The sequence below is a fragment of the Lepus europaeus genome, chromosome 13 (assembly GCF_033115175.1).
Source record: "Lepus europaeus isolate LE1 chromosome 13, mLepTim1.pri, whole genome shotgun sequence".
Lineage (NCBI taxonomy): Eukaryota > Metazoa > Chordata > Mammalia > Lagomorpha > Leporidae > Lepus > Lepus europaeus.
Genome location: NC_084839.1, coordinates 69,067,643 through 69,091,449, shown reverse-complemented (window position 1 = coordinate 69,091,449; position 23,807 = coordinate 69,067,643). Strand labels below are relative to the sequence as shown.

The window sequence follows — 23,807 nt, the reverse complement described above, 5'->3', positions numbered from 1 at the left end:
TTTGTAATACTGGGGAGTTGGCAGCAACCATGGTGTCTATCACAGGGAAAGTTCATAAGTAAACTGGTAGACGCACTCCATGAAGTATTATGCAATGTTACAAACCTGGATAAGACGGGTCTTGCAAATACAAAGCTTAGTGAAAATGAACCAAAAAAGTATTATTTTTATAAAGATTTAAAAATAACTCTATACACATACAAAATATACATTTTCTTTTTTTTTTTGGACAGGCAGAGTGGACAGTGAGAGAGAGAGAGAGAGACAGAGAGAAAGGTCTCCCCTTTTCCGTTGGTTCACCCTCCAATGGCCACTGCGGCCAGCATGCTGCAACCGGCACATCGCACCGATCCGAAGCCAGGAGCCAGGTGCTTCTCCTGGTCTCCCATGTGGGTGCAGGGCCCAAGGACTTGGACCATCCTCCACTGCACTCCCGGGCCACAGCAGAGAGCTGGACTGAAAGAGGAGCGGCCACGACAGAATCCAGTGCCCCCATTGGCGCCGCAGGTGGAGGATTAGCCTAGTGAGCCGTGGCGCCGGCCCAAAAATATACATTTTCTAAGAATTCACGTAAGCCCGAGGATCATTTAACAGACCAGTTGCCTTTGGGAAGTTAGGAATGAGGATGGGATATGGGGATACAATTTTAGAAAAGGAAACCGTGAAGGCAGGTGTTTGGTGCAGCAGTGAAGCTGCTGCTTGGGATGCCCACATGCCATGTCAGAGTGCCTGTTTTCAATCCTGACACTCTGCTTCTGATCCAGCTTCATGCTAATGCGAACCATGGGGGACAGCTGATAGTGAGTCATGTATGTGAGTCTCTGCCACCCATGCTGGACACCCAGAGTGTTCCAGACCCCTGGCTTTGGCTTGGCCCAGCCCTGGTTAATTTGACTATTTGCAGAGTGCATCAGCAAATGGAATGTCTCTGCCTTCAAATAAAATGAAAATAAGTTTTAAAAATTACAAAAAGAGGCCATGAACTGAGAAGTATCTTTAACTCAACCTTTAGCACCTAAAGTTAAAAGAAATTCTAGTCTATCTTGGCACAGAAATTGTATATGATTTACTTCTCTAATCCTGTTCTTTCACCATATTCCTAGAAGGATTCATTATGACAAGATTAGAGGTTCAAAATGATCCTGCAGTTAGAAAATAGAAATCAATGAGAAGCAAAAGGATCACCATCTCTGCTTATAACAACAGTCAATGTTTGTCTGATCAGTCTTGCTTATCCCACTGTCTTGGTAATGTCAAACAAAAACAACTTTTATGGCTTGTAAGAAAATATATTCTTGGGGCTGGCATTGTGGTGCAGTGGGTTAAGCTACCACCTGCAACACCAGTATCCTATCTGAGCACTGGTTTGAGTCCCTGCCAATGCACCTAGGGAGAGCAGCAGAGGATAGCCTGGGTTCCTGTCATCCACATGGAAGACCCAGAAGAAGCTTCTGGCTTTAGTCTGGCCCAGCCTGGCCATTGTAGCCATTTGGTGAGTGAATCAGCATATGGAGCATCTCTCTCTATAACTCTCCCTTTCAAATAAATAAATAAATCTTGAAAGAAAAAATTAAAAAGGAAAATAATTTTTTTAAAAAAGAAAAATTCTTGTAAAAATATTAAAACAGGAAAGTATAAAAGAAAAATCTATAATAAATAGTTTTAGGATAACCTGTTAATATTTTGTTTTATTCAGTCTCATATATACATATATATACACACATACCACACACACATAGGCATTAGAAGCTCTTCTAACAGGCAAGTCCTCCCCAGCCATGATGAGAAAAGCTTTAAGCCCGGTTTCAGTGGAAAGGATGAAGCCAATAGAAAAGAAGAAACTGAACATAAACAGATACAGAAACACTAAGAAAACAGATGAATGGATTTTAGAGAATAAGATGGTATAGACACAGGCTTAATGAATTTCCACCTCTATAACTGAAAGACACACACAAAAAAAGCAATAAAAAATGAAAACAATATTCAGAATCTAGGGAAAGGGCTCAATCCATACCAAACTTTTAGAAATGCTGTCTAAAGAAACAAGTTGGACTAAATTTAAGGAGCTATCATAAAGCCCTTCCTAAATAAAGGATCCTACTGAGGGTGAAAGATCACATTCAAAATATTCTACTAATAACTCACATTTGGTAGAAAAAGAGACTGAGGTCGTAGTAACCCACAAGACACAGATAAATTTTTCAACTGGAGGCCTGCTCGCTTGTGGAAAAAGTAGCATCTCACCCTAGCCGGCATGAATTACTGTATAACCTCTTCCAGCCAGAAAAAAAAATAATCAGAAAAAGGGTTGAGAAATAATCTAGTAAATTTAAATATCTTAGCTGCATTATAAAGATTTGCTAGAAAAAAATAAGGTCTCAGTCATTTCACTCCCCACAAGACAATGCCACAAAAGTAGCCACTAGCAGACTCTAGAGACATACAATAGCAAAACCCCACACAACTAGATACTTCCTTCACCCAATAGCTGGTAAGGTTGCCACCAGTTTCAGTTTAAAAACAATGGAAAGGGGCTGGCGCTGTGAGGTAGTGGGTAGAGCCACCATCTGCAGTGCTGGCATCCCATATGGGCACTGGTTCGAGTCCTAGATGCTCCATTTCTGATCCAGCTCTCTGCTATTGTCTGGGAAAGTAGAAGAAGATGGCCCCAAGTCCTTGGGCCCCTGCACCCACGTGGGAAACCCAGAAGAAGTTCCTGGCTCCTGGCTTCGGATAGGTGCAGCTCTGGCTGTTGCAGCCAATTGAGGAGCAAACCAGTAGATGGAAGACCTCTTTCTCTCTCTCTCTCTCTCTTCCCCCCCAGCTGCCTCTCCTTCTCTTTGTGTGTAACTCTGACTTTCAAATAAGTAAATAAATCTTTAAAAAAAAAAAAAAAAGGAAAAATATCTGTGAATAAGATTGTCCAGTCCTAAAATCACCTGCCATCTTCCTGGTTTTTCCAAGCTCCCAGGAGCAAAACAAATACAAGCCATATTTAATAAACAGGTAGTAAAATACAGAATTCAACCACCTTACTTACTGGTAATAAAGTCTCCACAGAACTGACCAGGGGCAAAGACAGGCAATTTGAAAACAGAAGAGAAGGGTCAACATCATTCTACAGCATTTAATTGAAAAATAGGGAAAAAAAGAAGAGAAGAGGGAGGAATTTATCTTACAATAAGGCTTACCCATTTTCGTCAACAAATAATTTGTACTGTCAGTCTAAAATAATTTAAAAGAACATGAACCTAAGGAAATATAGGTCCAAAATAAACTAAGACAACAGATGTAGATTAAAGGGAACTTGATAAAGTTAACACAATTAATCAGATAATTAATGAATATCTGTTACTGTCAAAGAACAAAAGACAGGCACTAAACAAGAAAACTGAAGACACAAGAGACACCATAATACCAACACAGATCTAATTTATGCAACAGAAAACGAAAATTTGATCAAAAGTATAGAAAAAGAAGCCAGTGGAGTACAGCAGAGATTGAAAAAGTCTCCTGAAATACAGAGAAAAAGATGCAGGAAATCAGAACCATTAGAGGGATACGAGAGAAAGACATATAATAGAGATCTAATATTTTGACTTGTGGCTTGCTCCCCACTCCCTCCCACCCTTAGAAAGAAAGATGTCAAATGAAACAGAAAACTATTCCATATATAAAGAAAAACTTTCTTGAAAGTATATCAGAACATAAGGATAGAGTCACTTGGAACAACGGGAAAAAAAATCCCCAAAACACAGAAGTAAAACCTGACAGAAATGAAGAGAGAAATAGATAATTTAACATTAATAGCTGTAGGTTTCAATAACACACTTTCAAAATGGACAGAACAGCTAGACAGAAGACCAATAAGTAAATAGAAACTTGGATAACACTATAAACCAATGAGACCTAACACATATATGAACTCCAATCAACGACAGGATCTACATTCTTCTCAAGTGCACATGGAACATTGTCCAGACCAGTTAAAAGATGGTACCATGTATTTACAAGGACTGACACCATACAAAGTATATTCTCTGGCTACAACGAATGAAACTGGAAATCAGTAACTGGAAGAGGGGTGGGTGTTTGGTCTAGCAGTTAAGATGCCTGTATCCCATACTGGAGGTCTGGGTTCAAGCCCGAGCTTTGCTGCGGAGTCTCACTTCTTGCTAATGCACACCCTGGGAAACAGCAGGGCTATGGCTTGTGCAGTTAGGTCCTTGCCACCTATATGGAAGACCTGGATTGAATTCCCCAGCTCCTAGTTTTAGCCTGGCCACGCCTCAGATGTGTAGGCATCTGGGGAGTGAGCCAGTGGATGGGAAATCTCTCTGCCTCTCCAATGAGTAAGGAAATATTTTCAAAAATTAAAAAAAAATATATTAAGAGGAAACGTGGGAAATTTAGAAAGGTGTGGAAGTTAAGCAACACACAAAAAAATCTCAGGAGGAAATTAGAAAATATTTTGAGATAAATGAAAATGAAAACAAAGCACATAAAAACTTATAAGATGCACTGAAGACAGAGCTAAGAAGGAATTTGTATTTTTAACTTTCTACACTAAAAGAAAGATCTCAAATATAACTTCATTTTTACTTTAAGAAATCAGAAAAGGAAAAGTAAACTAAACCAAGCTCAAAAGCAGAAGGAAGAAAATTACAAAGATTAGAATGGAATAAATTAGAGTATTAAAAAAGCACACTAGAGAACATCCAACCAAAAGTTGGTTCTTTGAAAATGTCAACAGACTGTACCAGTGTGTGTATTGCACAAAGAAATTCACTGCCTCCAGCATACTCTGCACATAGATAAGACAGCATTCCGGGGAGAAGCCCTTCAAATGCAGGTGCTATGGCAAATCTTTTGCATCCCACGTGGCCCATGACAGCCATGTCCAGCGCTCCCACAGGAGGATGAAGGCTGCTCCTGCAGTGTTTGTGGACAGACCTTCCCAGGTCAGGATGCTGTTCGCTCGCACGTGAAATCTCACAAACACTACTAGCCCTCGCAGCACGGGCAGTGTGGAGACTGGGGACATGGATTCTCTATCAAAATGTCCTGTGATAGGTGTGTCGAATGAACAAGTGATGGCAATATTGAATGAGAAGCAGAAAAGCAGAACTGACCGGTCTGCTGAATTTGCTGGACCTACTGACGTTGGTTTCAACAGGTTTCACAGAAATGGTTCTTGGAGTTTTTAACAAAAATGGAATTTTGGCAAATTTGACAAAAAATGATGAAAGCTGGAGGGTGATTGTGCTTGGGGGTCTGAAAACAACATGCATTCTAAGAGTGACTTGCAGTCCCAGTCCCTGCAGTACAGAGACTGGGGCTGGGTTCTAGATTTTGTGATGAGAGAGAAGGAAGCCTGGTCTTCTATAGGTTCACTACCTTGGGCCCTCAGCTGTACTGTTTGTGGCCATCACCTGTTCTATTTCTGCATAAAAAATTCTTTAAATATCTAAGAAAAAGGGGGTGGTTCGGAGCAGGTAAAGCCACTGCCTGCAGTGCCGGCATCCCACATGAGCACTGGTTTGAGACCTGGCTGCTCTGCTATGGCTTGGGAAAGCAGTAGAAGATGGCCCAGAAGTAGGAGACCCGCGTGGGAGACTCAGAAGAAGCTCCTGGCTCCTGGCTTTGGATCAGCGCAGCTCCAGCCACTGTGGCCAATTGGGGAGTGAACCAGAAGATAGAAGACCCCCCCGCCCCCCGCCTCTCTGCCTCTCCTCTCTTTGTGTAACTCTGACTTTACAATAAAAAAAGAAAGAAAATGTCAATGGAAACTGACAAACCATTAGCTAGAGTCATCAAGAAAGATTTAAATTATTAAGTGAAGAACAGATAGCAGGACATTACTACCAATCAATCACACAAAAGCTTAAAGAATTATAAGGAAATAACATCAACAATCATTATATCAACAGAGTAGATAACCCAAATGAAATGTAAAAATTTCTAGAAAAAATAAACTATCAAAATTCAGTTAAGCAGAAATAGAAAATCTAAATAGACTTATAACAATAACAATAACAAAGTTAGTAATCAGGAAATTTCCCACAAAGAAAAGCACAGGACCAGGCTTAACTGGTGAATTTTACTGAACATTTAAAGAATTAACACTAAGTATCCAAACTCTCAAAGGGGCAGGTATCTGGCACAGCAGTTAAGAAATTGCTTGGGATGCATACATCCCACATGGGACTTCCTGAGTTTGTGTCCCTGTTCCACTGCCAGCTCCAGCTTCTTTGCTAATGTGCACCCTAGGAGGCAGTGGGGGATGGCTCAAGTCCTGGGGTCCACGCACACATGTGGGAGGCATAGATTGAGTTCTGGGGCTCCTGGCTTTGCACCTGTTAAAAGAGCTCAGGGTCTTGTGAGCATTGGAGTAGTGAATCAGTGGATGGAATATCTTTCTCTGTCTCTCAGATGAGAAAGAAACTAAGATCCCTTCCCAATTCAATCTATGGAAGCCAGTTCAATTTTGATTTCAACAGCAGAAAAAGACATCATGAGAAAACTACAAACCAATATCCCTTATGAATACAGATACAAAATCCTCATCAAAATACTAACTAATTGAATTCAAGAACACAGAAAAAGGACTAAATATCAAAATCAAGTGAGATTTATCCCAGGAATTCAATGACAGTTCAACAATGGTTTAAATTAATATAATACACCATATCAACAGGATAAAAGAGGAAAGATCCATCATCATCTCAAGAGACACAGATAAAAAGCCTATAGCAAAATCCAAAACACTTTCATGTTTTAAGCACTCAACAAACTAGGAAATGAAGTGAACTTCTACAACCTGATGGAAGGCATCTACAAGACTCACCGCTAACATCATCCTTAATGACTGAAAAGCTTTCTCCCTGAGATCAGGAACAAGACAAGGGTGTACATTCTCACCACTTCTACTCAACATAGCTCTGGAGGTTCTAATTGCAATGGCAGTAAGGCATGAGATTAGAAAGAAGAGAAACTATCTCTATTTGCATATGACATGATGGTCTAAATGTAAAACCCTAAAGAACACCCCCGTATACACATGCACTATTAGAGCTGATAAACAAGTTCAGCAAATCAACACAGAATAAAAATCACTTGCATTCCTATGTACCAGCAATGAATAATCTAAAATCAAATTAAGAAAACAAATTCATTTACACTGCATCAAAAAGAATAAAACATTTAGGAATATTTTTAATCAAAAATATGCCAACCTACAAAGAGGTAAAAACTACAAATATTGTTGAAAACCATTCTATTTAAATAAGTGGAAAGACATACAATACACATGGATTTGGAGACTTAATATTGTTAAGATGGTAATACTCCCCCAAATTCAACTAACAGATTCAATGCCATCCCTATCAAGAATCAAGCTGCCATTTTTTGGGGGGCAAAAATTGGCAAGTTGCTCCTAAAATTTATATGACTCATAATTAGCAGAAACAATCTTAAGGAAGAAATATAAAGTTGGAGGATTCATATCTCAAAACTTACCACTAGGATATAGTGATTTGTGTGGTGGTAGCATAAGAAGAGACATATAGATAAATGAACTAGGAATAAGAGCTCTGAAATACATCCATACATTCATGGTCAACTGGTTTTTGGCAAGGATGACAAATAATGCAATGGAGGAAAGAACAGCCCTTGCAGCAAATGGTGCTAGGACAGCTGGATGTACACAAGCAAAAGAATGAACTTGTTTCTCCTCCTTCACATCATATCAAACATTAACTAAAAATGATCATAGACCTAAATGTAATTGCTAAAATTATAAAACTTTTCAAAGAAAACAAAGGAATACAGTTATTGTAACGATGGGTCAAGCCATAATTTTAGACATGATGTAAAAAGCACAAGAAATAAAAGTAGATAAACTGGACTTTGTCAAAATTAAAAGTTTTGTGCTACAAATGATACCATCAAGGAGGCAAAAATCAAGAGAAAGATTGGAAGAACATGTTTGCAAATCAGATACCTAATAAAATACTTGCATTTAGGATATCTAGAGAACTTAATGTAACTCAACAGTAAGATTTTAAATAATCCATTTTAAAATTAGTACAGGGTTTGGGTATTTGGTGCAGTGGATAAGCTCTCCCTTGGAATGCCTACATCCCATATTAGAGTGCTTGGGTTCAAGTCCTGGCTCCACTGTATTACTTTCTGTTAAAGCACACTCTCAAGTAGTTGGGTCACTGGTACCCACATGAGAGACTTGGATTGAGTTCCTGACTGCCAGGCATTTCGGGAGTGAAAAACAGGTGGGCGTTCTCATAAATAAATAAATAAATAAATAAAGGAGGGAGGGAAGGAAGGAAGCAAGCAAGTAAGCAAGCACAGGATCTGAATAAAACCTTCTCCAAAGGAGATACACAAATGAGAAATAACCACATGAAAAGGTTAATAAAACATTATGGCCATTGAGGAAAGAAAATCCAAACCAATATGAGATATTTCTTAACACTCATTAGGAATGTTACAATTAAAAGCAGGATAATAACAACTATTGCTGAGGATGAAGGTAAATTGGAACCCTAATATGATACTGGCAAGAAAAATGACACTGTTACTTTGGAAAATAGTTTGACAGTCAAAGGTTAAACTGAGAGTTACCACATAATCTAGAAATTCCACTTGTAACATACCCAGGAACAATATATACATACATAAATGTGTATGCTGTTAATAGCACCATTATTTATAAAAGTAAAAAAAAAAAAAAAAGTAGAAACAACCCAATTGGCCATCAACTCAAGAAAGTATAAACATTCACATAATGGATTTTCTAAAAAGATGTAATTATTTACTTGAAAGGCAGGCAGAGAGAGAGAGAGAGAGAGAGAGAGAGAGAGAGATCTTACATTTGCTGGTTCACTCCCTAAATACCTACAACAGGCAGGGCTAGGCCAGGCTGAAGCCAAGGGCCAGGAACTCCATCCAGGTTTCCCATGTGTGGCAAGAACCCACGCACTTGGTCCATCATGTGCCATCCCTTAGGTGCTGTATTAGTAAAAAGCTGGGTCAGAAGTACAAAACAGCTGGGACAAGAACTGGCAATCTCATACTGGAATGTGGGCATCCCAACTCGTGGCTGAACATCCTACTCCGTAACTCCCACCCCAACAGACTGGATTCTGTTCAAGCTGTAACAAGCAACAAAGCACTAATACATGCCACAACATGAGTGGAGCTAGACACAAAAGGCTACATACTCTATGATTGCATTTATATGAAATGTCCCATAGACAAATCTATAAAGATAGAAAGCAGATTAATGGCTACCATGGCAGAGGTTTGGATCTGGAGACTGGGAGAACAGAAAGTGATTGCTAACGGACTAATGAGCTTCTTTAGGGGAAAACAAAAATGTTAGGAAATTAATGGTGAAAGTTTTTCAACCTCCTGAATATACTTAAAACTACTGATTTATACTGAATTGTATAGTATGTGGATTTTATGTCAACAAATATTGGCCAACACTGTGACACATCTGGAAGGAACTGGATTTAAATTTTTGAAAACCTACAAGAATCCAGGAATAAAAAACTAAAACCCTATAGGGAGAAAAAATTAAGAGAGCCTCTTATACAGAAACATTTCATAATCTGGGAGTGATAGATTAGGGAAGTGGTTTAAGTATATTAGTTAACTAGATTACATGGCTGCTAAATGATTAGAAAAACAACTCAAAGAAATATAAACTACATAGTAATGAAAAAATAGAAAACAGCAAAAAGACATTAAAAATGGTAAGAAATCTTGAACAGCTTGAAACAATTTTGAAAGAGGACAGAAGACTCATAGTTTGTGATTTCAAAACATATTGCAAAGGAACAGTAACAAAAACAATGTGGTACTACCATAAAGACAAACAGAGGTCAGTGCTGTGGCATAGCAGAAAAGGCACCACCTGTGGTGCCGGCATTCCATGAGTGCCAGTGCTCCACTTCTGATCTATTTCTCTGCTATGGCCTGGGAAAACAGTAGAAGATGGCCCAAGTCCTTGAGCTCCTGCACCCACATGGGAGACCCAGAAAACTCCTGGCTCCTGGCTTCAGATCAATGCAGCTCCGACCTTTCTGGCCAACTGGGGAGTGACTCCCCACCCCCTGGCCTCTCCTTCTCTCTCTGTGTAACTCTGATTAAAGAAATATTTATTATTTATTTGAAAGTCACAGTTACAGCCAGTGCTGCAGCTCACTTGGCTAATCCTCCACCTGCAGCGCCAGTACACCAGGTTCTAGAACCGGTTGGGGCGCCGGATTCTGTCCCGGTTGCTCCTCTTCCAGTCCAGCTCTCTGCTGTGGCCCGGGAAGGCGTGGAGGATGGCCCAAGTGCTTGGGCCCTGCACCCACATGGGAGACCAGGAGAAGCACCTGACTTCTGGCTTCAGATAGGCACAGCATGCCAGCCATAGTGGCCATTTGGGGGGGTGAACCAACGGAAGGAAGACCTTTCTCTCTGTCTCTCTCTCTAACTCTGCCTGTGGGAAAAAAAAAAGAAAAGAAAAAGAAAGTCACAGTTACACAGAGAGAGAAGGAGAGAAGGGGAGAGGGAGAGGGAGAGGGAGAGGGAGAGGGAGAGGGAGAGGGAGAGGGAGAGGGAGAGGGAGAGGGAGAGGGAGAGGGAGAGAGAGAATCTTCCATCTGCTGGTTCACTCCCCAATTGGCCACAACAGCCAGAGCTGAGGGGATCTGAAGCCAGGAGCCAGGAGCTTCTTCCAGGTCTCTCACGCATGTGTAGGGGCCCAAGGACTTGGGCCATCTTCTACTGCTTTCCCAGGCCATAGCAGAGAGCTGGATTGAAGAGGGGCAGCCGGGACTCGAACTGGCACCCATATGGGATGCTGTCACTGCAGGCGGCAGCTTTACCCACTATGCCACAGCACCAACCCCAATAAATAAATCTTTAAAAACAAAAAGATAAACAGACCAATGACAGAGAGCCAAAAATAAACCCACCCATATATGGTCAAATTATTTCTTAAAGACTTATTTTTTTACTTGAGAGTCAGAGTTACACAGAGAGAGGAGAGGTAGAGAGAGAGAGAGAGAGAGAGAGAGAGGGGGGGGGGTCTTCCATCCGTTGGTTCACTCCCCAGTTGGCTACAATGGCTGAAACTGCACCAATCCAAAGCCAGGAACCAGGAGCTTCTTCCAGGTCTCCCACGCGAGTGCAGGGGCCCAAGAACTTGGGCCATCGTCTACTGCTATCCCAGGCCATAGCAGAGAGCTGAATCGGAAGTGGAGCAGCTGGGACTAGAACCGCCACCCATATGGGATGCTGGCGCTTCAGGCCAGGGCTTTCATCAGCTGCGCCACAGCACCGGCCCCGTCAAATGATTTTTGATGAGGATGTCAAGACCATTCAATGGAGAAGGCAATCTTTTCTTTTTTTTTTTTCTTTATTTTTTTAAAAATATGGAACGCTTCACGAATTTGCGTGTCATTCTTGCGCAGGGGCCATGCTAATCTTCTTTGTATCGTTCCAATTTTAGTATATGTGCTGCCGAAGCGAGCACAGAAGGCAATCTTTTCAATAAATGGTGCTGGGGAAACTAGATAGTCACATGCCAAGTATGAAATTAAACCTTTTCCTTATGCAAAAATTTTAAGTTATATAAAAGTAATTCAAGGGGCTGGCGCTGTGGCTTAGTGGGTAAAGCCACTGCCTGCAGTGCCAGCATCCCGCACGCGTGCCGGTTCTAGTCTCGGCTGCTCCACTTCTGATCCATCTCTCTGCCATGGCCTGGGAAAGCAACAGAGGATGGCTCAAATCCTTGCGCCCCTGCACCTGCGTGAGAGACCTGGAAGAAGCTCCTGACTCCTGGCTTCAGATTGGTGCAGCTCTGGCCATTTCTGCCATTTGGGGAGTGAACCAGCAGATGGAGGACCCCTCTCTTTGTCTCCTTCTCTCTCTGCCTCTCTGTAACTCTCAAATAAAAAAAAAAAGTTAATTCAAAATGGATTAAAGACCTAAAACCACAAAACTCAGATCTCAAAAGGACAGATAAGAAGACAGGCAACAAAAGCAAAAACAAAGACTATACCAATTGCATCAAGGGACACAATCAACAGAGTGAAAAGGCAGTGTACAGAAAAGGAGAAAATACTAGCAAATCATGTATCTGCTAAGAGGGTAAGATCTAACAAAAAAACTCAAATAATATGAATAGACATTACTTCAAAGATGATATACAGGGGCTGATGCTATGGTGCAAAAATTTAATCCTCTGCCTAAGGCACTGGCATCCCATAGGGGCACTAGAATGAAGTTAGTATTGACAAGATGTGGTGAATCTGGAACTCTGTGTGCTAAGAATGGAAATGTAAACTTGTGTAGACACTGTTACAACTTGGTGGCTTCTCTTCAAATTAAACACAGAATTACCACATGACCCACTCAGCATTTCTATATATAGGTATATACCCAAAATAACATACAAGTGTTCAAACAAAAATTTGTATATGAGTATCCTACATCAGGTCTATTCACAATAACCAGAAAGTAGAAACCACTCAATCAGTGCCTGAATGGATGAACAAAATGTTGCATACAAATGCAATAGAATATTAATCAGCCATAAAATAAAGCAATGAAGAACTGCTAAGTGCTTTAATATGAATGAACCTATATAATAATTTGCTAACGTGAAATAAATCTCCGATGAAGGTCATATATTGTAGAAGATGGCCCAAGTCCTTGGGTCTCCACAACCATGTGGGAGACCTGGAAGAAGCTTCTACGCTCCTGGTTTTGGGCCAGCCCAGCTCCAGCAGTTGCGGCCATATGGGGAGTGAACCAGTGGATGGAAGACCTCTCTCTGCCTCTATAACTCTGCCTTTCAAATAAAATCTTTAAATAGCATGTATTTTCAAACACACACACACACACGCACACACACACAACACCTCCTACCTGGATCTTTTCTCCCATCTCTTCTGTCACTCCCAATTCATTTTTTAAAAACTCTATTATGTTATAAAAATACGATCATTGTCATTTAACATCTGACAAAGTTATTATGGTAAATTATCTGAATGTCTCATGCCTCCTTTTCACTAGACCAGTGATCTCCAAGTTTTCTTGATCAGGCAATCTGCTGACAAAATATTTTGAGGACAAATTGCCAAAGCAGATATTTATAAATTATGTCACTACTTTACTCCTGTATTATAAAACATGCATAAAATTTTTTTAAAGTTCAAGTAGTTTTAATTTTTGTGATGACATAACTTTCAATTTACTTTATGATCACAAGCTTAATCCTCTACTAAATAAAGAATTCAACAGGAAGTAAGTAGAAAGACCACTGTTCCTCAGGAGCATATATGAGGGCTATAAACAGTAATCAAATCTCAAGATGTCCACTTCACTCATATATGTTATTTTTTGTACCCTATGTGTTAGTTATCACAAACATTAATTCTAGTAGTTATTCCATACTCGAATGAACCATTTTGTAAGCATCCGTCTTTCGAGAGCACTTCTCTATTCCTAACTTTGCTCCTAAGTTAAAGCAATGGTCTGCATTGGCTGATTCCTTAAGATCTGCTACTAACTCCCTAGTCTAATGTGGAAATAGCCTTGCAGGCACTGTTACAGAATCTACTATAAGGATATTGTGGAGGGCTCTGTTATACTATGGTGCCACCTTTATGAAGACAGATCAGAGGAATTTCTCTTGGGTCTTTGTACCAGAAATATCTGTAATAATTTTGAAAATTCAAGTTGCTTTGCATTAAGGCTAATGTAATTGAACACAAAATTCTAGTAACACCAAATACTAAAAAACACATAGCCAATTTTGTAGCTAAATTCTAGCAAATATATCTACCAAGTATACAAGTATTTATCTGCCCTTGGCTTCAACTTATGCTTCCACCACTCATCTTCCTCATTTATTGTTAAAAAATGTTATATCTTCAATTTTTCTCATCCCAATTCTTCATTAACTTAAAAAATTATACTGTATTATTTCTGTGTGTGTATGGGTAGGTGTATTTAAAAGCACCTCAAATATTTCTTGGAAGAGAGGGAGAAATGAGTAAAAAGCAAACAAAAATCGGACAATATTATGCAGAACAGAGGTCATTCTAAACTTGGAGCTCTCCCAAGTCAGGAGTATACTTTGTAGATTCTCAAGCATTTAAAAGCAAAACCCTTCAACCAAAGATTAATTTGTAAATGAGTGTTGATGAAAAGAATGACAACTCACAATAGCACTGTACTACACTTTCTCACTCTTTTCCAGTTGGTAATAAATAAAATAGTGAAGAAAGGGCAAATGACTTTTTTTCACCTGCGTGCAAAGATTAACTGAAAAGTCCATGAAAAAGGCAGTCACATTGCCAGATGGAATTTGTAGCCATGTACCTGGATGCGTTTCCTTCTCGTGTGCTCAGAAGTCATTTGGGGATGCCCAACATTCAATGCTTTCTTGTTGTGCTTACACCGCTTCTCAAGGTATCTTCTCTGTTGGTTGGTGGTGCTGCTGTATAACTTAATTCGCCTGGGTGACATACATACTCTTTCGTGGCCGAAAGCTTGGATCAATCGGGCCGTGTCAATGGTGGAAATAGAACTACTCCTTTCACGCAAAGTTACCTCTCTATCTGTTTGGGTCAATATATCTGAATCCACAGAAGTGGTGGTGGAAAGAATGTTGGTGGTGGTATCTGTGAGTAGCTCACTTTCCTCTGAGGGCCTAGACTCTGAAGAAGTGTTGCTTATATAATTAAAACCTGGCTGTTTTCTCAGAATGTATTTATCAAATTTAATCTGTTCAATTTTAATCTGACTGGGCCTCCCAGCATGATGAGAAAGCACCTTGCTTTTTTTAAGATCGCTTATGTTTCTATGTTTAAGATCTCCTAGGCTTTTATACCGCTTCTTTTTCTGAAGCTTGCTTTTCTGTGGTTGATGTTTACCGCTCCATTCCCTAACATCGCGCTCCCCTCTGCTATCATCTTGTGTGCTTTCAGAGGCATGGAGAGAATGTGTGATGGGATTCTGAAGAAGTTTAGCCAAGCGATCCAGTCGCTCCACCAAAGACAGTTCTTTCCCGTCAATGAACCCAGGCAGTTTCTGTTGCTTTTGTCGTTCCTGATACTTGTTCCAGAGTTCATTTAGATTCGAGGTATGCTGGGTTGTTACCTCTCGGGTGACTTTATGTTCCTTTTTTGGGTCATTAATTTGTCTGCTGCTTTTCAGATAATCTCTAGCCTGACTTTTAGTAGTATGTATCACTTCTTTGTTTCCCAAATTCAAATTGATGCTGAGGCTCTTTATTCTGGTATAGTCAGTCTGAGTCTTGTCCACACTTTGAAATGGGGGAGGAAGGTAAGTGTGTTCTCTATGCTTGTCTGAATGATGCTGAAAGAAATCCTTCCAAGAATGCTGCACCAACACACTCCTTCCCACAGATTCATGACAAAAATCTTGGTCACTTGCTAGGTGCACTGGATGATGAAAGTAAAACTTGGCTGACCTGAAGACAGAATGGGTGGTATTTTCAAATTCTGAGTGACTTTCAGATTCTGAAAAGAGAAAAAAAAATTTTGAATGAATTTGAACATATTTACATTCCCTTTAAGATACTGTCTGCCCTTAGTTTTTTAGAATGAAAAAGGAAAATGAAACAACAATTTACATAAAATTTCAGAAAAGTCACTGCCTGTGCAAAGGACTCATGCATATGATCAGCAGCCACACTGGAATGGTCAAAGTCTGAGAGATTCCAATCAGAACCCCTGGACTCTGGGCTGGACTCTACCCTGACCAGCAACATAACCACAAGTAGGCATGTTAGTTCTCCAAGACTGTTAAGAGCAGCTACTTGTTTGTATTTAGTGCTCATCATTGTGGCGTGTTATTATATGTGCTCTACCTCTTTTTTTTTTTTTTTTAACAGACAGAGTGGACAGTGAGAGAGACAGAGAGACAGAGAGAAAGGTCTCCCTTTGCCATTGGTTCACCCTCCAATGGACGACACGGCCGGCGCACCACGCTGATCCGAAGGCAGGAGCCAGGTGCTTCTCCTGGTCTCCCATGGGGTGCAGGGCCCAAGCACTTGGGCCATCCTCCACTGCACTCCTGGGCCATAGCAGAGAGCTGGCCTGGAAGAGGGGCAACCGGGACAGAATCCGGTGCCCCGACCGGGACTAGAACCCAGTGTGCCGGCGCCGCAAGGTGGAGGATTAGCCTATTGAGCCGTGGCGCTGGCCTCTACCTCTGCTTTTTAAAAAAAAAGTTTAATATGTTTACGACTGAAAAGCAGAGCTAGTGCTGTGGCACATTAGGTTAATCCTCTGCTTGTGGCGCCAGCAGTCCATATGGGCGCCAGTTCTAGTCCCAGTTGCTCATCTTCCAGTCCAGCTCTCTGCTGTGGCCCAGGAGGGCAGTGGAGGATGGCCCAAGTCCTTGGGCCCCTGCACCCGCATGGGAGACCAGGAAGAAGCACCTGGCTCCTGGCTTCGGATCAAAGCAGCTCTGACCGTTGCGGCCACTTGGGGTGAACCAATGAAGGGAAGACCTTTCTCTCTGTCTCTCTCTCTCTCTCTGTCTGTAATTCTGCCTGCCAAAAAAAAAAAAAAAGACTGAAAGGCAGCAGTAGCTCCATTTTCAGCTAAGAAATCTGAGACTTCATTTCATCATCAGTATTTAATGAATGGAATAAAAACCTTTTTTTTTTAACATGTTTTATAGCATTAAAAAATCCATTTTATGTATACCAATTTCATTTTCCCCAAGTTTTTTACTGTGATAATGTACACATAAAATTTAGCATTTTCCAATTTCACTCTTTGACAATCATTATATCAAAAGAGAAATTTTTAGATATTAGTATCCTATAATCTGCAGTTTGAATGCCTGTGTCCCTCCAAAATTCAGGTTGAAATTTTATCTCCAATGCGGCAGTATTAAGCTGTGGGGCCTCTAGGAGGAAATTAGGTCATAAGGGCTCTACCTTTAACAGTAGGATTACTGTCCTTATAAAAGGGCTTACAGGAGTCTATTTGGCCGTTTTCTGCCTTCCATCAACTGAGGACGTGGCCTGTGACCCTACTTCTATATGAGCACACAGCAACAAGGTATCATCTTGGAAGCAGAAATTGGGCTCTCACTAGATATTCAATCTCCTGATGCTGAGACCTTGGACTTTTCAGCCTCCAGAACTGAGAGAAATATATTTCTTTTTTTAAATGAAAAAATTTTAAAAGATTTTATTAATTTGACAGGCAGAGTTACAGACAGTGAGAGAAAGAGGCAGACAGAAAGGTCTTCCTTCTGTTGGTTCACTCCCCAAGTGGCCACAACGGCCGGAGCTTCGCCAATCTGAAGCCAGGAGCTTCCTCCTGGTCTCCCATGTGGATACAGAGCCCAAGCACTTGGGCCATCCTCCACTGCCTTCCCGGACCACAGCAGAGAGCTGGAATGGAAGAGGGGCAACCAGGACAGAATCTGGCACCCCAACTGGGATAAGAACCTGGGGTGCCAGTGCCACAGGCGGAGGATTAGCCTAGTGAGCCGCGGCACTGGCACCCAAAATATATTTCTATAAATTATCAAGTCTGTGGAATTCTGTTATAGCAGCAGGAACAGGCTCATAAGCTCTGAATGTAAACTCCAATATGTTTTCAATACATTTCTTTGAATTCCAAATCAGAGGCAGAAACAAAGGTACCTACATGCACCTATGGGTTTCTTTTTACCCACACTGTAGATTATTGGCAACCAGAGTTATCATTAAATGCTCTAGGAATTTCTACAAATTTCCCTAAAGTATAGTAACTGCTTTTATACTAACATATAAAAAGATTCTATAAAATTTTAGTTATCTAGCAATATTTAAAAGATTTGGAGATTTTAAATTAATAGAAACAAAAATATATAATTAAATTTGTATTAAGGGGTATGAGGGACAAAAATGAGGTGATAAAAGAATAATTTTAAGGGCTGGTGCCATGGTACACTAGGTTAATCCTCTGCCTGCAGCGCCGGCACCCCATATGGGTGCTGGTTCTAGTCCCGGATGCTCCTTTCTCCTTTTCTATGTAACTCTAGCTCTCAAATAAACAAATAAATCTTTTTTTTAAAAAAAAGGAATAATTTTAATGAGAACCAGTAGTTAGAGAAGACTTCTCTGAGGAGGTGGAAATGCTAAGTAAATATGAGAGCTAAACAAACAAAAATGGCAGGTGAAGAGCATTCTGAGCCGAAGGGATCATCACGCCTGAATGCCTATGGCAATGCTGCTGCCACCTATGCCACTGAGCAGTGCCTGTGACGTTTCTCTATAGAGACAGGACCACCCCTCCTTTTAAAGGCAAATCTCTTCACTGGTGCTCTGGAGCGCAGCCATCTTCCTTTCAAGGCCTTGGTTCCTTTCCCCATCTTATTTCTCTAATATCTTCAGTCTCTCCCTTATTTCCAATATATTGAAAGCATAATTTACTGTATCACAACTTTAGAAAATCCTCACATCCTCTTCCAGGTACTGGCTCATTTAGTTGTTCCTCTTCAGTTAAGTTTCTAAAGGAGAAAATATGTATTTTCTTCTTATCTCTTTGCCTACACATCACTTGACTAAAACTTCTCTTGCTAATTCAACCCGCTACTTCCATGTATAACCAATTCATTCCATGAGATGTTCTCATTCTATATTCTCTTTCTAGGTGATCCTATCTTTCCCTACTTTACTATCATCTTCATGCTGCTAACTGTGCTCAAACTTACATTTCAGGCTATGACTTCTCTCTTGAGCTCTAGATTCATATACTGAATATACTCACTTGGATTCCACAGCCATCTCAACTTTTCAATGTCCCTAACTGAATTCTGTTCTTGTCTCTTGTAGAATTGTACTTCTACATTTCTGTAAATGGCACATTACTCTATTTTGCAAAATAAAACCTGGGAATTAACTCTTGTTATTTCTATCTCCCTCATCTTCATGTTCCTGCCATTAATCCCTCATCAAACAATACAAATCTGCCCATTTCTTATTCCTCTCATATTACTGATTGTTTCCAATAGATCTACTGTCCCTTCCTTTCCTTTGCCAACCTATTCTTCAAATACTGTCAGGATAATAATTTTAAAATGTAAACTGGACATATTATTCTTTTTTTTTTTTTCCCTGTGCCTAAAATGCTTATTCTCAGTATAGCTTATTCTTGGACAAGTAGGAGGGGACTTAACAAAGTTCTGGGCACGAAGCTTTACCACACAAATACAGTTGATTGTATCAAACCTGCATGAGCACTGTCAGAATAAATTCACCATTTTCTTTCACCAAACTCATTGCCAACGGATGGATGTGCTTTTTCTTTGTTTTTCTTGTTGCTTTTAAAGATTGGTTCAATTATTTGAAAGGCATTTACAGAGAGAGAGAGAGCGAGCAAGCGAGAGCGAGCGAGCACTTCTATCTATTGGAGCATTCTCCAAATGGTCATAATGGCCAGGGTTGCGAGAAGCCAAAGCCAGGAGCCAGGAACTCCATTCAGGTCTCCCATGTGGCTGGCAAGGACCCAAGCACTTAGGGTCATCTTCTGCCACCTTCCCAGGTGCATCAGCAGTGAGCTGCATTGGCAGTGGAGCAGCCAGGATTTAAACCCAGTTAACCCACTGTACCACAACATTGGCACCTCTTTTAGTCTTATAGTAAGAGTATAACCCGGTCGGTGCCGTGGCTCAACAGGCTAATCCTCGGCCTTGTGGCGTCGGCACACTGGGTTCTAGTCCCGGTCGGGGCACCGGATTCTGTCCCTCTTCCAGGCCAGCTCTCTGCTGTGGCCCGGGAGTGCAGTGGAGGATGGCCCAAGTGCTTGGGCCCTGCACCCCATGGGAGACCAGGAGAAGCACCTGGCTCCTGCCTTCGGATCAGCGCAGCGCGCCGGCCGCGGCGGCCATTGGAGGGTGAACCAACGGCAAAAGGAAGACCTTTCTCTCTGTCTCTCTGTCTCTCTCACTGTCCACTCTGCCTGTCAAAAAAAAAAAAAAAAAAAAAGAGTATAACCCATTGGAGATTTAGATGTATGCAGGCATTTCCTTTAACATTTTTCACAATGAGTGAGTCCTGAGTAAGTCCTAAGTTTTATTTCTAATCCCCAACTTAACATAGATGTTAAGTATAACATCTAAATCAATAGAATCCAGTTGAATCACTTGGGTGATAATCTGCTTTAATCCTCAATTACTTCCCAAACTCCTGAATTCACTCTACTTTATGAATTTATTTTTTATTTATTTTATTTGAAAGGCAGAGAGAGACAGAGAAAGATGCTTTCCCTCTACTTTTGCAATATGAAGATGCTTTATTGTTCTCCCACTCTCTATTAAATATTTTTATTATTTTTAAATATTTTATTAAATATTCTCTATTAAATATTTTTATTTATTAATATTTTTAAGATTGATTTTATTTACTTGAAAGGCAAAGTTACAGAGAGAAGGAGAGAGAGAGAGAGAGAGAGAATGAATGAATGAGAGAGAATGAATGTTCTTTTTACTGGGTTCACTCCCAAAATGGCTGCAATGGCTGGTGCTGGGCCAGGCTGAAGTCAGGAGCCAGGAGCCTGGAACTCCATCCAGGTCTTCCACTGCTTTCCCAAGCACATTAGCAGAGAGCTGGGTCTGAAGCAGAGCAGTCAGGAGTTGAACCGGCACTTATATAGAATGCTGGCATTACAAGACGGTTTAACCCACCATACCACAATGGAAGCTCCACTGGCTATTTTCTTTAAGGAAGTTTTTCAGGATATCTAATTCACCTTATTTTTAGAAGCAGACATATAGAACACAAGAAGTAAAATGGCAGATATAAAAACAATTATATAGATAATTACATTAAATGTGAATGGACTAGAGGCCACCACTGTGGTGTAGTGGGTAAAGCCGCCACCTGCAGTGCTGGCATTCGATATGGGTGCTGGTTCAAGTCCCAGCTACTCCACTTCTGATCCAGCTCTTTGCTATGGCCTGGGAAAGCAGTAGAAGATGGCCCAGGTCCTTGAGCCCCTGCACTTGCGTGGGAGACCCAGAAGAAGCTCCTGGCTCCAGATCAGCTCAGTTCTGGCCATTGTGGCCATTTGAGGAGTGAACCAGCAGATGGAAGAACACACTGTCTGTGTCTGCCTCTCTGTAACTTTGCCTTTCATATAAATAAATAAATCTTGGGGCTGGCGCCGTGGCTCACTTGGTTAATCCTCTGCCTGCGGTGCCAGCATTCCATATGGACGCCGGTTCTAGTCCCGGTTGCCCCTCTTCCATTCCAGCTCTCTGCTGTGGCCCAGGAGGGCAGTGGAGGATGGCCCAAGTATGTGGGCCTCTGCACCCACATGGGAGACCAGGAGGAAGCATCTGGCTCCTGGCTTCGGATCAGCGCAGCGCCGGCTGTAGCGGCCATTTGGGGAGTGAACCAACAGAAGGAAGACCTTTCTCTCTGTCTGTCTCTCTGTCTATAACTTTACCTGTCAAATAAATAAAAAATAAAAAATTAAATAAATAAATAAATCTTTAAAAAATATGAATGGACTAAATATTCAATTAAAAGTCAGAGATTGTCAAAACAGATTTTTTTAAAAAGCGTTTAAAGCGTTGTTATATATGTTGTATATAACAGATTAAAAAATAAAGAGAGACTATTAGAATAGATAGGTTATATTATGCAAATGACAACTATAAGAAAGCTGAAATGGCCATAATAATTTCAGGCAAAACAGATTTAAATTAGAAAATGTGACTATAGAGGGTCACATCATAATGATAAAATTCATTCAGCAGGAAGAGATAACAATTACACATATACATAACTTATTAACAGAGCATAAAAACAGATGAAGAAAAACCAGCTAGAAATAAAGGGATAATTAAACAGTAATTTTTGAAGACTTGATATCCTATTTTTAATAATGAATAGAACATTTAGAAGTTTATAAAGGAAACAAAAGAACAACACTACAAACCAAACAGATCTAACAAATATCTCAGAAAATTCCACGCAACAACAAAATACACTTTTTTTTTTTGACAGGTAGAGTGGACAGTGAGAGAGAGAGACAGAGAGAAAGGTCTTCCTTTGCTGTTGGTTCACCCTCCAATGGCTGCCATGGCTGGCGCGCTGCGGCCGGCGCACCGCGCTGATCCGAAGGCAGGAGCCAGGTGCTTCTCCTGGTCTCCCATGGGGTGCAGGGCCCAAGCACTTGGGCCATCCTCCACTGCACTCCCTGGCCACAGCAGAGAGCTGGCCTGGAAGAGGGGCAACCACGACAGAATCCGGTGCCCCGACCAGGACTAGAACCTGGTGTGCCGGCACCGCAAGGCGGAGGATTAGCCTGTTGAGCCATGGCGCCGGCCCACATTTTTTTCTTAAGTGTATAAGGAATATTCCCCAGGATAGACTGTATGCTAGGCCATATAACAAACTTTAGTGATTTTAAAAGGATAGAAATAATACAAAATATGTTCTCCAATTACAACAGAATGAGATTAGAAACCAGTAGCAGGATAAAATTTAGACAACTCAAATATATGAACTTTTATAAATTATTCCTAAATAACTTATGGGTTAAACAAAAATTCAAAAGGGAGATGAGAAGATACTTGGTAACAAATGAGAACAAACTTATTGGATGTAGCTACAGCTATATATGCCTAGACATGTTCAATGTCCCTTAGCTAAATTCTTGGGACCAGAATGCTTTAGATTTGGGAGCTTCTGGAGTTTGGAATGACTTTATTGATTGAACATCTTAAGTAAGAAATTTCAAAATGTGAAATGTTAAAGTTTCTAAAACTTCTTGAGCATTATGTCAGCACTCAAAAAGTTGCCGATTCCAGAGCATTTCAGGTTTCAGTCAGGGATGCTCAACCGTATTAAGAAAGAAGAAAGATTTCAAGTTAAAACCACTAAACTTCCCTCTTAAAGCACTGGAAAAAGAAGAGCAAACTAAAACCAAATAAGGAATGGAGGAAATAATGAAGATTAGAGTGTAAGTTAATTAAACAGAGAATGTAAAAAAGAGAAAAAAAATCATTGAAATCAAAAGCTGATTCTTTGAAAATATCAACAAAATTAAGAAACCACTAGCTAGAATCACCAAGGGGGGAAAAATGAGAACACGTACAACAAAAATGAAAGAGAGATTACTATTGAGCTTACAAAAATAAAAAGGGGCCGGCGCCGCGGCTCACTAGGCTAATCCTCCGCCTAGCGGCGCCGGCACACCGGGTTCTAGTCCCGGTCGGGGCACCGATCCTGTCCCGGTTGCCCCCTCTTCCAGGCCAGCTCTCTGCTGTGGCCAGGGAGTACAGTGGAGGATGGCCCAAGTGCTTGGGCTCTGCACCCCATGGGAGACCAGGAGAAGCACCTGGCTCCTGCCATCGGATCAGCGCGGTGCGCCGGCCGCAGCACGCTACCGCGGCGGCCATTGGAGGGTGAACCAACGGCAAAAGGAAGACCTTTCTCTCTCTCTCTCTCACTGTCCACTCTGCCTGTCAAAAAAAAAAAAAAAGGATTTTTGAAAAACTATGAACAGGTATGTGCCGAATGCACAAATGCCATTCCTAGAGTCATAAACCACCAAACCCGACCCAGGAATAGACCTGTAAGAAGTGAGGAGACTGAATTAGCAATAATAAAAAAAAATTGGGGCCGGTGCTGTGGTGCAGCGGCCTGAAGCACCGGCATCCCATATGGGCGCTGGTTTTGTCCTGGCTGCTCCTCTTCCGATCCAGCTCTCTGCTATGGCCTGGGAAAGCAGTAGAAGATGGCC

At 41.0% G+C, this 23,807-nt stretch overlaps 1 protein-coding gene and 1 non-coding gene across 7 annotated transcripts in view; both read right to left on the bottom strand.

The window, feature by feature from the left end:
• The window catches only part of ALMS1 (ALMS1 centrosome and basal body associated protein), a 166,311-nt gene that overhangs the window by 20,842 nt on the left and 121,662 nt on the right, over positions 1–23,807 (bottom strand). For all 6 annotated transcript variants that reach the window (XM_062209660.1, XM_062209661.1, XM_062209663.1 and 3 more), the window contains one exon: positions 14,407–15,569. In XM_062209660.1, the coding sequence (XP_062065644.1) occupies positions 14,407–15,569 (1,163 nt within the window). The remainder of the gene's footprint in view (positions 1–14,406; positions 15,570–23,807) is intronic.
• Positions 11,445–11,551, bottom strand: LOC133773124 (U6 spliceosomal RNA). The gene has a single exon (XR_009867898.1). It is a non-coding gene; the product is annotated as a U6 spliceosomal RNA (small nuclear RNA).